This window comes from Paramormyrops kingsleyae, chromosome 18 (assembly GCF_048594095.1).
Source record: "Paramormyrops kingsleyae isolate MSU_618 chromosome 18, PKINGS_0.4, whole genome shotgun sequence".
Taxonomy (NCBI): Eukaryota; Metazoa; Chordata; class Actinopteri; order Osteoglossiformes; family Mormyridae; genus Paramormyrops; species Paramormyrops kingsleyae.
The window spans coordinates 15090830-15108178 of NC_132814.1; the positions used below are offsets into that span (position 1 = coordinate 15090830).

The following is a 17349-nucleotide window of genomic DNA, read 5'->3' on the forward strand; positions in this document are numbered from 1 at the left end:
ACATCTCTAGAAATAAAAAAAAATCTGGGAGAAAACAACTTAGATAAATATATATAAATTAAACATGGCGAATAAATTAATATCTCTGAAATGTCTCCCACTATAACCATCAAGGCCTTTGTCTGTCCATCTGAATCTACATTAACAATCTAATAATGTATGTCTGTTATACTATCAAGCTAAATGTGATTCATTTTTATAAAAAAATCAAAACACACCTTTTCTAGAACTTTCACAAACATATTTTTTTAATGTAAATGCCTGCTGAAGGGTGAACTTGAATCTTACAGGATTGCATCATCATGATTGCATCTTTGGCCAAACAGATGATCGACACGTCACGGGAATAAGGAACTTGTAAGGTGGAGGAGATTTTGCATGACAGTTCCATCTGATAGGTGAAATGTTTGAATGCTGCATGCAAATGCATGGTGCGTGTAAAAAAATAATTTTTTTTTTATTCCTCGTGAGTCTTTTGCGATGTGTTTGCATGTTCTCATCGCGATGACAAGGAAAATATGACTTATTGGTCAGCGCTAATTTAGCTAGACAGTCAGTTCATATTTAGCTGCCAGGTGCTAATCTGTGAGTTTCGGTTATCTTTGGGCATGTGTGAGACGCTTTGCGAGGACAGACCGGACGGCAGTCTCATCGGATCCCCTCCGGTTTAAGTTTCCGATCCACACTGCAGCATGCGGTGCCCTGTGGCCGTGTCTGGGAAGGTGCTGTATCGGTACCAGAACCACAGCTTCATGCTCTAGCCTGTAAATCTTCTGTTTCCACATGACAGCCTCTAAGCATGATCTGCATACATGGACAGCATTTAAAAATCTTTTTTCAGCTACCCCGAACTTGACTTTCTCTATCTGCTGTCAGATTAACACTCTGGAAAGGAAATCACGGTTTCTTATGACGCTGAACGCAAGAGCGATCATTTGTGTGACCTTGAATGGGGCATTATGTCGATGGTACAGGTGGGTGGGGACTGGAGCCAGCAAAGCCATCACATGGCCTTCAACGGGGGAGGGTAGCGATTCTGCACCGAGGTTAGAGAGGATTGACGTCCTCGGATGTTGTTTCACTGACTTTCCTTGTACTGCGTAATCAGGACCCCCAGGATTACAGCTGTGATTACAAGGCTTAAAGGACTGTGATCCTCAGATCCTGGCCAGTCTGCCTTTGGACACCAGGGATCATTGATGGGTCCACTGTGCTGGGTTAGCATAAAGGGTCTTTGTTATGCAGCTGAACTCTGCTGAATATGCCAACTATGACCTGTACTGATTTCGGTCATGTGACCTGGAGCCAACCAATAAGAGTCTTTTCAAAGGAAAAGAAAACAAAATGGAGATTCCCGGAGTGAGACTTTGTGGACTGGTGTTGGGGTGGAGGTGGGGACGTTGGAGAGGCCCTGATCAGCTGTTATCAGAACCCAAGCGTTTCTGTTGGTCTTTCTGTTTCTTGAAGACATCGTTTGATGAGACCAGATTTGTTTAAGCGACATTGTAAGAGCTGCCTGCTCGAAAGTAAACTTAAAACTGCGAGTGTTTTGACTGCATATTATTACCTTTACCTGCTGGTGGAAGGAAGTACCTAGATAATCTGAGCATCTGTCACTGTGGGAAATTTTTGCAGGCGTGTTGATGGGTGGCTCACTTCTCTCCTAACTCCGGTTGGAACCAGAGCTGGGCTGTCAATCCGCGGCGCTCAGCGTTGTGACTCACCAAATACCCTTATTATACTAATATTATCAAGGAAAGAAGAGAAGGCTTGAGACTCAGCTTGGGTGGGGACCACTACTCCGTCACTCACCGACCCATTTATACACGATTCTCATTAGTTAGTTCCTGTTGGGCTAAAGGAGCAGGAGACAGATGGTACGACTATCCACCACGGATTGAGAAGTTTCATTCCTCCATAAGTACTAAATACCGGCATGCAGTCACAGCGATGCCTGTCTCATTATTTTCCCTCTCGGCACTAAGACCTGTACCTCGGCTCCCTCCTCGTGGCGACACGCTTCTCTGCTCATCCGCCGCTTCACGACGTCCTCAAATAAGTGCCAGACGGCGCGCGGGTCCTTCTGAAATGTCATCAAAATCCATCCGTCGCAGTCGCGTACCCCTAGGTCTGTACATAGCTGCGTAAGCGCCTAAAGGCTAAAGCAGGAAACTGCAGAGAACCCAACTTACCTGGAATAGTGTCCAGAATGTTATTTCGGGGTTCCAGTGAAGGGATGTGAGAATGAATACACTTCTGCAGAAGAGGACGGTGTCTGAGTTTTTAAAAATATTTGCAAGGTCATTTTGTGCAGTTCATACGTGTGACGTTATGCGGATTTTCTGATTGACACCTTGCTGTCCATCGAGTCCTTCTCAGTCGTATCGTAGACAACAGCAGCACATCCTAGGGATTTGGTGCCCTGACGCTGTTGCAAACCATGCGCGATTGCTAAGCCTCAGCCAGATGTGGTGCCTAAGCAGATGTATAATGAGCGAGGCCAGATGTGGCAGCATGAGAGCCAGGCCGCATGCCCTGTGTGAATGGTGCAACCCGTCATCCGGTGAACTGCAGTCCGCAGTGAGCTGCGGTAACCTTGTGTGAGACTGTCAGCACTTCATGTTAATCTGCAATGAGAGTGTCTCTTAAGTAAATTAAGTAGGTAGCCGGTGCAAGTCTCTTTGCTGAGTCCCTGTGTTTTGGCCTGTTGTCACAATAATTCAAGTCTAAAAGTATAAAGTATAAAATTTGATTCAAAAATACTTAATAAATGAAAATAAGAAGAGTTTTGGAAAAATCCAAATATAATGGCTTTGTGATTGGGACACAGGAAAAGTAAAATTTGCCTGTAGGTTAAACCTATCATAAGAAAACTTAAAACCGAGGAGCTCATTAAAGATAACAAGCTCATTTCAGCTTGTTAGAAACGCCTCCAGACTGATTTTCTTTTTTAGATAGGGGAAGGAATGGTATTATTATCTGTATCGCCTTTGGTGACTTTCAGTACTATAGAGTTACACTTTTTTTTTTTTCCAACAAAATATATTTGCACTCATCTCCTGTGACTATATTAAAATGTCTGCAGGTGCATGCATGCAAAGCAAAAATACTCAAAGCATACTCAAAGCATGCATGCATATGTGTGTGCACATGACAGTGTTTGCATCTTTGTGTGTGCATGTGCACGTGAGCGTGTCAATGGTCTGATCGTGCCCAGGGACGGAATGTACTTTTTTTGATAAATAAAAGTAATTGTATTATTTTGCCACGTTTCAGGATAACATTTCAAACATTCATTTATTTATTTTTTTTAAAAGAATTTCTGTGGTGTTACTGTGGAATAGTTTATGTTTGAGAGCTCAAGAGCTGTTTCCTCAACAGGGCTGTCACCTCGTTATGCTGTCTTAGGGGGAGCAGTTGGTACTAAGTCACAACTTTCCACCCCCCCAGACGTTTTCTCCCTTGTCTGGCATAGAACGAGAGGGAATTAGACCGTCTGCTTAGCCAGCCTGCTGTCAGTCAACTCCTCTCCGTATGTGTGTCTGTCTCTGTGCCTGTGTGATTGATTGTACAACTCAACTGATTTCACAGAGGACCTCCCTATTTGAGACTAGGTCAGTTTATCACAATTAGCCTCTTTTATAGAGTGGGGGGACGCGGGGCGTCATGCAGAGAAGGAGTATGAGCGCGTGGTGTGTGTGTTGAGGAGTATGAGCGCGTGGTGTGTGTGTGTTGAGGAGTATGAGCGCGTGGTGTGTGTGTGTTGAGGAGTATGAGCGCGTGGTGTGTGTGTGTTGAGGAGTATGAGCGCGTGGTGTGTGTGTGTTGAGGAGTATGAGCGCGTGGTGTGTGTGTGTTGAGGAGTATGAGTGCGTGGTGTGTGTGTGTTGAGGAGTATGAGCGCGTGGTGTGTGTGTGTTGAGGAGTATGAGCGTGTGGTGTGTGTGTTGAGGAGTATGAGCGCGTGGTGTGTGTGTGTTGAGGAGTATGAGCGCGTGGTGTGTGTGTTGAGGAGTATGAGCGCGTGGTGTGTGTGTGTTGAGGAGTATGAGCGTGTGGTGTGTGTGTTGAGGAGTATGAGCGCGTGGTGTGTGTGTGTTGAGGAGTATGAGCGCGTGGTGTGTGTGTGTTGAGGAGTATGAGCGCGTGGTGTGTGTGTGTTGAGGAGTATGAGCGCGTGGTGTGTGTGTGTTGAGGAGTATGAGCGCGTGGTGTGTGTGTGTTGAGGAGTATGAGCGCGTGGTGTGTGTGTGTTGAGGAGTATGAGCGCGTGGTGTGTGTGTGTTGAGGAGTATGAGCGCGTGGTGTGTGTGTGTTGAGGAGTATGAGCGCGTGGTGTGTGTGTGTTGAGGAGTATGAGCGCGTGGTGTGTGTGTGTTGAGGAGTATGAGCGCGTGGTGTGTGTGTGTTGAGGAGTATGAGCGCGTGGTGTGTGTGTGTTGAGGAGTATGAGCGCGTGGTGTGTGTGTGTTGAGGAGTATGAGCGCGTGGTGTGTGTGTGTTGAGGAGTATGAGCGCGTGGTGTGTGTGTGTTGAGGAGTATGAACGCGTGGTGTGTGTGTGTTGAGTCTCTTTTCTAGCCTTGCCTTTCCCTGAATGGAAGTTGGCTAAGGTTGTAAACGTCGCACTTAGCGTGGACAGCGCCCCCCCCCCCCCCCCCTTGGAGACAACGGCTGTTACGTGTCTTCAGAGGAGGCGGGGGGGGGGGGGGTTGCAGATGCGGGGCCATCCGGGAAGTGGCCCAGGTGACAGTGAGGAGCCGTGGTCGGTGTCGGAGTGACAGAGTGTGCATGTGACCTTTTGGCGAAGGACGTGTGACAGGAAAACATGTCTGCCTGCTAGCTTCGGGGGGGGGGGGAGCTCCTCACACAGCCCCCACCTTGAGTAGCTGTACTGCTGAAAGGTGTGGGTTTCGAAGGTGCCAATTCCATCTGCCATGTGTTGCGGTGATTAATGTTTCCGGGGGCGATCGTAAGGGCTTCTGTAATCGTTGCTTAATGAGGTTACCGCTCCTATGCATCACCCACACCTATACGCAAATACACGCACACACGCACACTGCCCCCCCCCCCCCCCCCCCCCCCCCCCCGTGTTCCATCACTCTGTCACATGAGAGCTGATGGAGAGGGGCAGATGGAGAGGGGCTTAACCACGACCTCAGAGACCACACCTCGCATCGCCACACTCCCCGTCGCAGACGGCCACACGTGCTTCCTGGCATCTCTCTGCGCCGGCGGCCATAAATGGATGGAGGCGGTGTCGCCATTCCGGGCTGGCGTCGGTCACCCTCTTCGCCGGGCGTGGGTTTTCACACTCCGCGGAGTCCAAGCTCTCCCGGCGGCCGTGCCGTGTCACCTCCCTGACGCCTGCTCTGTCTCTCTCGCCTGCAGACTGAAGGCACTGGTGTCCACGGGCTTCCGGAGTGTGCAGGCCGCATGCGATTGGTGAGTTTCTCATGCGTGCACCTGCGCTTGCACACGTTCGCTACATGTATACAGCACGCGCAGAGTGGGCCCCTGGTCCCGATTCAGCACGGTTCATAAGCATATGGCTAACAGGGACAAGCTCTGTGCCAAACTATTCTGGTATCAATGCTGCCCCCTGCTGGCAGACTGTTTATTCGGCAGGCTCAAGAAATCAAAATGTTTCGGCTCTTCTCTTCAGAGGCATTTCCTTCCGTATTGTCCACAGGCTGTTCTCCCATGTGGACGACCCTTTCCTGGATGAGCCACTGCCCCGGGAGTTCGTGCTGTACCTGCGGCCCAGTGGGCCTCTCCTGCACCAGCTCTCCCACTACTGGCAGCAGTCGCGCCTCATGTGTGGCAAGAACAAGGCCCACAACATCTTCCCCCACATCACCCTCTGCCAGTTCTTCATAGTAAGTTGCGGGGGGGGGGTTGTGGTAGCATTTCAAAATGTTCCAGAAGACTGTCATTCACTGCCTGACAGCTGTGGTGCATTTTTTTTACTGTGCTGCGTTATCCAGTGTCTCAGTGACTCTCCGTGCTTGTGCAATATTATTCTAGTGTGCTGTGTTAGCCTGTGTCTCAGTGACTCTGCTTACCTGTGCATTATTATTATTTACCTGTGCTGTGTTAGCATGTGTTTCAATGACTCCGTACCTATGCACTTTAATTTCAATGTGCTGTGTTAACCTGTGTCTCAGTGACTCTGCTTACCTGTGCATTATTATTATTTAACTGTGCTGTGTTCGCCTGTGTTTCAATAACTCTCCATGCCAATGCACTACAATTTCACTGTGCTGTGTTAGCCTGTGTCACAGTGACTCTGCTTATTTGTGCATTATTATTATTTCACTGTGCTGTGTTAGCCTGTGTGACGCCCTGTGCACTCTGCTCTCCAGTGTGAGGATCAGAAGGTGGAGGCTCTGTGCGAGGCACTGCAGGCCACCGTGAACCAATGGCGAGGCCGTTTCCCCAACCCGCTGCCCCTGGAGCTCTACACGTCCTCCAGCTTCATCGGCCTCTTCGTGGAGGAGAAGATGGCCGAGGTCCTCAAGGCCTTTGCTGCGGACTTTGCTGCCACTGCCACAGGTAAAACAGGTGAATCGCCTGTGTAGGGCAAAGGGGCTGTTTTTGTGAGCTCTTCATTTGATGTTTTTATATATTTATATATGTGTATGTATATTATAAGTAGAAATCAGCAGTAATTTGTATATTTTTCGTCTTTATGTATCTCCTAGTCGCTATTGCTATTTTTCTTCTATGTATCTCTGCATTATCCAGGTAACCATAATATCCAGGAATGCAAGAAAGCTTATGTCCAGCATACTGCAACAGTTTAAGTAGTCGATTGTGCCATATGTAACAGCAATCTATAGTCTGAGTAATTAAAGTGTAGGAAAGAGTACTGTAGTGTATTATGCTTTTTAAGCATTTTACTTGAGTGTGTTTCACGTGTGTGGGAGAGGGATGGGATGGACGTAACACAACAATTAAATGCAATAAATAAAGCTTTCATTTCATGGAGGACAGGGGGGGAAATCCAATGGCATTTGAGATGGATGAAAGTGAAAAACCCAAATAGACGCTGCTGGTATTGCATCTCCTGGGGCCTGACCCTTCTAGGGGTGGAAAATAATTAAGTTTTAGCCATGGGGGGATAAAGTTAAATGAACTGAATTAATTATCATCACCCTCAGTCAGCAGCCCTGCCCTTCCTCCCCCCCAGGTTACTCTTTTATGCCGGCATTTTGTATTGTTATGTCGAGACCTCCACTATGTTTCCGTGTCCTTCTGCACACCACAGATATCCATGTGGAGCCGCACAAGAAGCAGCTCCATGTGACCCTGGCCTACCACTTTCAAGCCAATCACCTGCCGTCATTGGAGAAACTGGCCAAGGGCATCGACGTGTCGGTGGGCTGCGATTGGCTGGCCGTGCTCTATTCCCGGGACATCCGATTCGCCAATCACGAGGTATCCCGTCTTATCTTACCCCTGTGTACCATGTCTGACTTAAAATAGAAATACTTCCATGACTTTTTTTTATTTTGAAAAATATTTTAATCAAATCCAAATTATCAATCTGCTGTATGTCTTCTTTGTAGCTATTACGATTGTGAAATAAATCTCAAGGTATAAAAAGACTGAGCATCGCTGGCCACTGCTTGTATGTCGTAAGACGAGCTCAGAAGGCCGCGGGAGTTCAATCCTCCCTCATGTGTTCAGGCATCGTGTCCCAGAAAGAAAAGTACTGGCCCTAAGCAGTACGTGTAAGATTCAGCTAAGATCTGAAATACAAGCGTAACGACACCTTTTAGGCATTTCTTCTCACCCTGTTTACGGGGAGTCACTATGCTCTTTTTTTTTTTGATAGCTGTAGCGGGTACTTCTACTGAGATAGATCAGGTTGGGTGGATTTTGCTCAAAGGTTCGACGGCGGCGATTCCGCTGGGTGGCATTGCGGTCAGGCAGAAGGTTTTCTGATAAACACCAGGCCGTGGTTCAGCTTCTCAGGCGCTGTCATGTGGCATTATAATGTTTTTTTCATTCCTGCGCAGACGCTGAGGGTGATGTACCCCTACGCCCCGCAGAACGAGGATGAGTTGGAACTGTCGCCAGGCGATTTCATCTATATGTCATCGCTGGAGCAGAACAACACCAGTGAGGGCTGGGTGTTCGGCACCTCCCACAGCACGGGGGTGTCCGGCCTGCTGCCCGAGAACTACATCAGCCGGGCCGACGAGTGCGACACCTGGGTCTTCCATGGGTCAGTCCCCCGAGGCATCTCGCATGACCCTCCTTCTGGAGCCCTGCCCACGGAGCATTCTGGAATCGGCAGACCTGCTTGTTGCACGTATGCCGTGCAGAGTGCACAGTGCGTTAAGGCTTGTTGTTGTGTGACTCAGGGAGGTAAACCACTGTGCTTGTGATAGGAAGGTTGCTGACTCAGTCCCATACATAGCAGAATAGTAACAACTCAATTGGCCCTTAACCCCCTGCTCATGGGAGATTTCTTTACCCAAATATGTTCTGAGGTCAGAACGAAGAATGATTGGTTCAGAGAGAGAACCAATCAGATTTTTAGAGGAGGTTGGTCCAAGAAATTAGAGAAGGTGGGACCAACTAATCAGATGTCGCAGTCCCACCTTCTCTAGTTGCTTGGACCCACCTCCTCTACAATCTTATTGGTTATCTCTTTGAATCAATCAATCTTCGTTCTGAACATTTTTGTCTAAGTGAAACTCCCACGAGCGAAATGCTCCAGGGGATAAATAAATGCTTGACCTTGTGCTTGGACCCCAAGCCATGCTCTGAACTCTGAGCAAGATGGGAAATGTGAAAAGAAGCATTCCGATGTACTTGAGCACATAAAAGCATCATTATATCATTTAATTTTTATTTGTTTAAAGAGCAGGAGTCATCTGAGCGTGCGCAGTGTCCAGTGAGCTCAGTGGCTGATTGGCTTGTGCGGCACGCTATGTCGTGTTTGTGATACGCTTGCTAATGGTGTGACTCTTCACGGTGCAGGTCGTACTCCTTTGGCTCCACCTCCCCTTCTGCAGCGTTGGGGGCCATGGGCGGGGCCTGTGATGGGCAGCTGGATAGCCGGCACCTAGAGGAGTCCGGCCTGGGGGATCTGCACACTTTCAGTAACATCTGTCACCCGTTACAGGTACTGCACTGCAAAACTGGGCAAAGTCCATAATAAAATAAAGTCATACGCCAGTAAACAGTAACACTTATATGTTTCGATTAAGTCTGTTCAGCTTCAGAGCGACATCTGAAGCTGACCTTCTGTTTGGGTTGTGCTTTTGTAACCTCAAGCAAAGCACCTTATTAACAAAAAGTATCGATTGTAGGCTGGTTAGGATAAACCTGTCGGTTAAACAACTCGATGTAATGGAACCATGAAGGTGCTGGATGTTTGTTGTCACTAACTGAGACCAGAGTGGGTTTCAGCTCCGCTGTGTCTCAGGCTTCTGTGTCGGATCGTCCCACTGCAGGGGCTACAAATCAGCAGCCAATCGCAGCTGCCCAAGCGGTGCCTCTTCGTCTGTCGCCACGGTGAGCGGATGGATGTGGTGTTCGGGAAACACTGGTTCAACCAGTGCTTTGATGCCAAAGGTGAGGAACACCTTGATCAGACCGGATTGGACCACACCCAGCCAGACTCTGAGCTCTGAGCTTTGAGGTCTTTCACCTCATTAGTGTTCATCCATAGTCCAATGTTATAGGCATCAGTGCGCAACATGCTGTGAATTTTACATTTTTAAATGCACAAGTGTGGAGGTAAAACAGATTTATTGGTAGAACAATTTTCTTCCACCAGTTTAATTAAATATTTTGCTTAGATGTGACCCAAGCCACCATCATTAATTTAGAAATTATTGTTAGTTTGAAGTTTCCATTTCCATTGCTTGTAAATCCTGTTGTGTCTGGAATTTTAAGTAATGTTAGTTTTAATTAAATATTATTATAGTGCATTGATTTACTCCTCTGATTCGCCTAGCTGGCACTACAGGGGAGCGGTTACAGACAATTAATCTACACCCTTCTGACCAATCAGATTTGAGAATTCTACAGAATTCCACACCTTATTTGCCCCCTGAATGTTCTGCTTTGCTCATTGGATATCAGCTTCTGAAATATAGCAGATGTCCGCGTATGAGCCGTGCTGCAGCCGGCTGTTAAATGCGATGCCGCTGCAGGTCGATACGTACGAACCAACCTCAACATGCCGGCTAGCCTGCCCCCCCGGACCGGGGGCTACCGAGACTACGAAAAGGACGGCCCTATCACTGTGTTCGGCTCCACACAGGCCAGGCTAGTGGGTATGTGTGCGCTAATGCTAACAATACTGATAATAAAGGCTTGGGTCGAATTCCCTTTGGAGTCTTACATCTCGTCTCTTCTTCTTTTTTTTTTTAATTTCCTGCGTGTGTATATCACAGGGGAGGCCCTGCTGGAAAGCAATACGGTGATACATTTTGTTTATTCCTCACCATCCCTGCGCTGTGTCCAGACCGCCCACAGCATTCTCAGAGGTACAATATGCAATATGCTTCATCCTCTGAGACCCCCCCCCCCACACGCACACACACACACCCTTCCCTGTGCTGAAGGAACTTCATTACAGTAACGCCCCCCCTCCACTCATCCACCAGGCCTCCAGCAGGATGGGAAGCTGAAGATCCGGGTAGAGCCGGGGCTTTTTGAGTGGACCAAATGGGTATCGGGTACATCGCTGCCGGCCTGGATCCCCCCCGCGGACCTGGTTGCGGCCAACCTGAGTGTCGACACAACGTACAGGTGGGGAACACGGCAGGGGCTGAGTATTTTTCACTCTTTATAAGAATAAATATTATATTTATTGGGCACATGTACATTGGTTTGCATAAAATAAATGTATAATGAGAAAGCAGGGTCAGCCAATCCCTGGAGCAATTGTGGGTTAATTGCTTTGCTCTGGGGCACAACGGTGACATCAATCTGTTGATAACGGGATTCGAACCAACAACCTCCTGGTCATGGGTGCAGCATCCTAACCTGCATAGTTGCACACCACCCCGGTTTCTGTATAACGCCATGTGGCACTGAAATGCCTGCATGCCTTCTTTCCTCAGACCTCACATACCCATCAGCAAGCTGAGCGTGTCGGAGCCTTACGAGACCTACATCAGCCGGAGCTTCCAGGTGACCAGGGAGATCCTGGCCGAGTGCAAAAGCAAGGGTAAGCTGCTGCGGCCATTTAACACCACAGCCAGGCCACTCCCATATAATGACTGGTTTCTGATGGTTTTAGTTCAGTCACCCCGCAGTTAACCGAAGCCGTGTATTTACGCAGTAAACCACCTTCCCTGCTGTGTCAGGTGCGAATCGGGATCTAACAAACAGCTGCCTTCTAAATCCCCGGTGCTGTGGACCCTGGAATTATCTTTCCCCAGTTACTGTCATGTCAAGTAATGCTGCCTCAGCTGGCCTACCTCTGAAGGAAAAACCTACAAACAGAAAATACAGCGCAAATACATTAATCGGTGACTCCCAGATGTGTTTGCTAATACACGTTTTGACCCAGAAGTGGATCCCGCCTCAGTACGGCAGAGGAAACCCTCTGTCTGGATAACAAACATGATTAATAAAAACGATCAGGCCAGTCCAGGCTAATTAATGCTTGTTTTTTGCACTACACATGCTTTGCAGCAATTATTGCTTGAAAGTTACTCTTTTTGTATAAACTTTTAAGGCTTCCTGCTCCTTTCTGTCCCCCCCCCCCCAATGCTGGGCCCCCATCCAGGGAACAATGTGCTGATTGTGGCCCATGCCTCGTCCCTGGAGGCCTGCACTCGCCAGATGCAGGGCCTCAGCCCGCAGAACTCCAAGGACTTCGTGCAGGTGGTGCGGAAGGTCAGTACGCTCTCCGCCTCGTTCAGGTTCGCCGGCTTCCTCTTCCGCTTTCCTTCTTTATTCTGTCATCCTTTCTTCAGTTTTTGTCCATCTGTTTTCTATTATGTAAATGTGCCCCCCCCCCCCCCCCAAACACACTCAAACGCCTCGCCGTCCTTTTATTTTGATAAGTTTCACTCAGTTTGTTTTATGTAGTTTCCCTTTCTCAGCGTGACCTCCCGCTTTTTTAAGAAAGATTCGGCAATGTGAGAAGCAGACTGAAGCGAATACATGAAAAACCTCGTCACAGTCAATGTGGGGACATGCATGTGTGTGTGTGTGTCTGTGTGTGTGTGTGTGTCTGTGTCTGTGACCTTACAGTTCTGTACCTGCCCTCCCTTTCAGATCCCCTACCTAGGCTTCTGTGCATGTGAGGAGCAGGGCGAGACGGGGGTGTGGCAGCTGGTGGACCCCCCCATCCTGCCTCTGACGCACGGGCCGAACCACAGCTTCAACTGGAGGGAGACACTGCTACAGGACTGAGCCCACAGGGCAGCCGAAACCTCCCGCCAGAGCCCCTGTGACGCACAGGACCAGGACCCTAACCCTGCCCCAACCTCCTGCTTCCTCAACTTCTGATGTATTTGACTCTCAAATTGGACCCAGACAGCAAATTGGATACCTGACCGGCCTCCCGCCAGCGGCACTGGACGCACTGCAGTGTAACGCAACCTGACATCATCGACATGCATATGTAAACGTACAAGCCGGTTCCCTGCTTTGGACGTGTGTGTGAACACGGGCATGAGCGGCTGCGCGTTTCGGGAGATGATCAGAGCTGCGGAATCGTCGCCGTGGGCCCACGCCACCCGGGTTTGACTGTGACTGCTGATGGAACATGTGACTGCCTGGTAGCCCCCGCCTATATTCGAAATGCCTCATGGCACAGGTGGGTGGAGATGAGTGACAGTGTTGATTTGTTTTCTGTCCAGCTGTCAGTAAGTATGGGGACCCCTGCTGGCCAGTAAGGGCAAAAGCAAGTCTTGTTGCGCTTCTCTTCTGATCTGATGGGTCACATTTTCCGTTTGGGTCACTCCTCTCACCTGCCTATTCATCTGGCTGCTGTGAACCCATGATCAGAAACCGTGCAAAGCCTCTGGACTCTTTTATTTTACCCCAAAAAATAAGATATGCGCTGTCCACTCATAGGTGATACAAATTCCAGAAAGTACCATAAAGTTGTGGAAAGCACAAAAAACGGCCCTTTGACAATCAGAAATGGCAAGAATATTTTGATAGCTCAGTAGCAGAATCAGAGGGCACATGTTAGTTTTCTACTTTATTTCCATGTGATTTCCATTGTTTCAGATTCAGAGTGACTGTGATGGGTTTCAGATTCATACAATTAGGCATCTATTACAGCAATTCAAACAAAATTTGTTTCACTCAAGGGTACAACAGCCATATCCTACCTCCAAATTTGAACCTGAACTAGCCCCAGTAGGTGAGTTCACATGCATTTCTGCACAATGTGAAAAGAAAGCAAACTTAGGTTTTTTCAGGAGGGAAAATCGAGAGAAGGCCTCTAATTTGTATCAGGAGGGGTCAGTCTGCAGGAATACCCAAATTTAATCCATCTCTCTTTTGTAAATAACAGCTTATCCGGCTTGAAATATGGAGTCTGTTCCAGGAAGTGTGGTAAGACAAGGTAAACCCTGGCCAGGACTCCGGTATTGCTCACTCACATGCAAATCTGGGTTTTGATCCAACTCGTAGCCCTGCGGGGTTTGAGGCACCGGTGCTGCCCACTGGGCTACAGTCCTTTGACGTAATTCTCGAGAATGCCAGCCAGGGCGGTTTGGCCAGATCCTGGCAGCCAAAATAGGTTAAATGTGTCATTTAGAAAACCATACCTGCAAGGCTTCCGCTCATAGAAGCCTTAGCTGAAAATCAACAACTCTGCACACGCTTTAGATACCTATCTGTTACAGGACATGTCACATGCACAATGACATACGTTGTATTTAATTGACTGGATAAGTACTTTTGAATACTTTGGTCACTGGATGTGGCAAAGTGAATCATGGACAATATGGAGATTTGGGAATATTGCAGGCTTGAAAATTCCAGACCATGAATGTGGCTGATGAGGGGTGAGAGATCCTGATCCCTTTCATTATCTTGTCTTCCAGACCCGTTAAACAGATTTGCAGGGAGTTTGTGCCTCACTTTCTGCTGTTTTGACCCCCTCCCGTACAGAAAATGGTTGATTCATGCTTCCTTTTGGCTTAACTAAGCCATTTTTTGGTGATTGACCCGTTATGTTCATGCTGGGCACGAGTGAGTTGCCTTTGCCTGCATTTTCTTAGTCTATTAGAGCAGATTTCCAAGAGCCAAAATATCAATGTTGAAACATAATTTAAAAAAATCACTTCTGGTCGACCACTTAATTTTAACATTCATCCCACACGCTGTGTGTATTTACTCTGAAATTTGTTTTTTTTTAAGCTTTTATTTCTTATTTAAGCCTATAGAGTTGTTTTTTTCACATCCAGTTGGCTAGAACCCACGGGTGATCTTCTTTTATTAAATCTCGCTTTTCCCTTGGCCAGCAAGTGGGCTAATCGCCAGCTTCCGTTCAGCCTCGGCTTCTGCCGGCGTCCAAGGTCCACAGCATGGCGCTTTTACACCTTGCATTCAAGGTGCAGGATGACTTCACAGGAGCAACGTAAAACCCATGTGACCCATTGTGCTGGTATGATCAGCCGTTCGGGGAGGTCTGCGTCATCTTTGATTATTAATTAGAAGTAGCCAAGGAGGAGTGTGTAGTCTTCTGCTTCTATGTTTACTACCTCTAATGGTCCCGGGGCCTGATTCACAAAGCAGGATTACTTGCTTATCCAGATAACTTGCCAGATTTAAGGTAGTCTGGGCTAAATGTAAGTTGATGAAAATAAGGTCTATTTAGCCCAGACTACCTTAAATCTGGCAAGTTATCTGGCTAAGCAAGAAATCCTGCTTTGTGAAACAGACCCCTAAACAGTGGCTTTGTACGAAGAAACAGTGGATGACAGCTGGGATGTTTGTGTCTCTAACTTAAAAAAGAGAGGTTTCAAACTTTTAGCCAAGGAAAATTTTAATAAATAGCATATATTGGTGCATTCGACACAATGCATTCAAAAAGTTATGAGATATTGGAATGACAAATTTGTTTCAGTGCTGAAAGGAACAATAATCCAATTAGGTTCTATACCAGAATATATAAAAAAGTGATAGACTGATACGTTCAATTCAAAATATAAATATTTTACGATGCCAAAGTATTGCAGAAATAGAATAGAATGTATTGATATTATCAATTTCAAAACAATAAATTCATATAGCACTAAAAAAATTTACAGGTTTACTTCAACAGGCCAACAGTTAAGCTGGAGAAACTGGCATTGAATGGTACTACATGCTGTAGAATTGAACATGTATGTTCCTTACATATTGGATTTCCTATATTCTGGTGTATCATGGTTCCTATGTAATGTGAGGCAGAGGGCAGACCTAGCACCACCATACAGACCCGTGCCAGACCAGGCTTCAATGGACAGCGGGCAGCCTTAGTATATCTGAATGGTTAGGGGAGCTTAAACCACGTAGTCCAGACCTTTGTGGGAGTGGCAATGAGGGAACTGCTGTGTGTGTTTCCTGCTTAAATGCACACCCTGAGCAACCGTTGAGTTCACAGTATAATGCGTGAATTCGACAATTGCTAATTGTAATCAGACAGACAGGCGTTCTAATGTGTCTGTTCTAACTGTACTGTTGTAGAATATATATTGTCCTCTTCTGTGTCCCTGTGTTGAGCTATACACCTTTGTAGCACTTCACACTGACTAATATATCAATGATATTTAGTTACATACTGCTTTTTTGGAGCAACTTCTTAGTCTTATTAAGACTTATGCCATACATATTTATTAAATCACTTGAATGGCAGTTATTGATTATGCAATTTGATTTAATCCCTTTATAAATTATGGGCCTTTGAAATATGGCGATCTTAACCACACACACACACACACACACACACACACACACACATTATATATATATATATATATATATCATCCATATATATATATATATATATATATATATATATATATATATATATATATATATATACACACACACACACACACACAAATGCAAACATACCTATGTATGGATATGCAATATTTCAATACGTAAAACTCACATTGGTTATTTATATATACTTTAGAAAAGTAAAGGGTCTTGCATATACGTGACCAAAAAAGAGAAACGGAGCCTAATTATTTTCTATTTATTTCTTTTCTATTGAATCAATGGTTAAGTTTTCCATTTTCCACCTCACTTACATCATTTTTGCTTCCCTGTTTGCCCTGTCTGTGTTAAAATGAAGGATATTCACCTGCTTCATGCTTACTGAAATTAATTAAACTGCAGTCACAGGTTTGCTCCGTTCTTGCGTGAGCAGACGGGACAAAGAAGGCGGTATGCAAAATAACCGACCCCATGGCGATCTCTTTACTTGAAAAGAAAAAGAAAAAGAAAAAAAAACAAGAGCAACAACGACAACAAAACGTGTTGAATGCTTTATATATTTAAATTATTGTTAATTTTATATGCAGCTGCAAAATAGTGTTTTTAAAGAATGTGTATTCTATTTTGTTGCAAATGATTGGTAATGACTATTATAATGATTTTCTGCTTAAGGAAAATATAAATTATGTTTGCAAATAAATGTTTATTGCCATAATCTGTGTCATTTCTTTGTAAGGAGAAGTATAATGATGAATTTAGGCAGACTAGTATTCACTAAGTAATACTTTTGCAATTCCACTTGCATTTGTGTCCACCCACCCATTTCTTTCATATTTATCCATCAGAAGGTCGCAGTAATATAGTGCCATTAGATGGCGCTGTATACCGGCATGAAGACGTAACGAAGAAAAAAAGATACATATTTGTATCCTGTGATTTTGTGGTTTCTTCAGTTTAGAGCTAATATTTTAAGTTTCAAGTATCAACATAATTTATACCAGTAACTACACTATGTTCAGTAGCGAAAATTATAGTCGAAAATCTCTGGGGGAAGAGAAGTTATGAACAGAAATGTCAGTTAGTCGGGGTAGTTTCACATCGTACACGGAATGTGATTGTATTTTCTGTTTTTGTTTCCGAATGTATCGAGGTTATCGACAACACGTTTTTGTCGTTTGGATAATTTTATACATATTGCATAATGCAGTTTAGCTAAGGAGTAAATATTGCAGTTGGCTGAATGTCATATGCCGTACATCAGTTTGTGAAGCTTTCATTGATTTTTTTATACAGTAGTACGACTGATATAAAACGTTACATTTTCAATAGTATTATAGAAATACATTATTTTACCAGGATAATGGTAAATAGGAAGACATCCGTCGTCTGCAGTGTGACGTAGTTTTCGCCAATAACGTGTAGT

The 17349-nt window shown here is 45.9% G+C and overlaps 1 protein-coding gene across 1 annotated transcript in view; it reads left to right on the top strand.

The window, feature by feature from the left end:
• Nucleotides 1-16641, top strand: part of ubash3ba (ubiquitin associated and SH3 domain containing Ba) — a 36911-nt gene extending 20270 nt beyond the window's left edge. Inside the window, exons 2-14 of the mRNA XM_072702004.1 lie at nucleotides 5391-5444; nucleotides 5692-5878; nucleotides 6365-6554; nucleotides 7270-7439; nucleotides 8024-8232; nucleotides 8994-9138; nucleotides 9470-9590; nucleotides 10175-10297; nucleotides 10418-10510; nucleotides 10631-10775; nucleotides 11090-11196; nucleotides 11761-11870; nucleotides 12255-16641. Coding sequence (XP_072558105.1) covers nucleotides 5391-5444; nucleotides 5692-5878; nucleotides 6365-6554; nucleotides 7270-7439; nucleotides 8024-8232; nucleotides 8994-9138; nucleotides 9470-9590; nucleotides 10175-10297; nucleotides 10418-10510; nucleotides 10631-10775; nucleotides 11090-11196; nucleotides 11761-11870; nucleotides 12255-12392 — 1792 coding nt within the window. The 3' untranslated portion in view covers nucleotides 12393-16641. The remainder of the gene's footprint in view (nucleotides 1-5390; nucleotides 5445-5691; nucleotides 5879-6364; nucleotides 6555-7269; nucleotides 7440-8023; nucleotides 8233-8993; nucleotides 9139-9469; nucleotides 9591-10174; nucleotides 10298-10417; nucleotides 10511-10630; nucleotides 10776-11089; nucleotides 11197-11760; nucleotides 11871-12254) is intronic.
• Nucleotides 16642-17349: the final 708 nt, after the last annotated feature.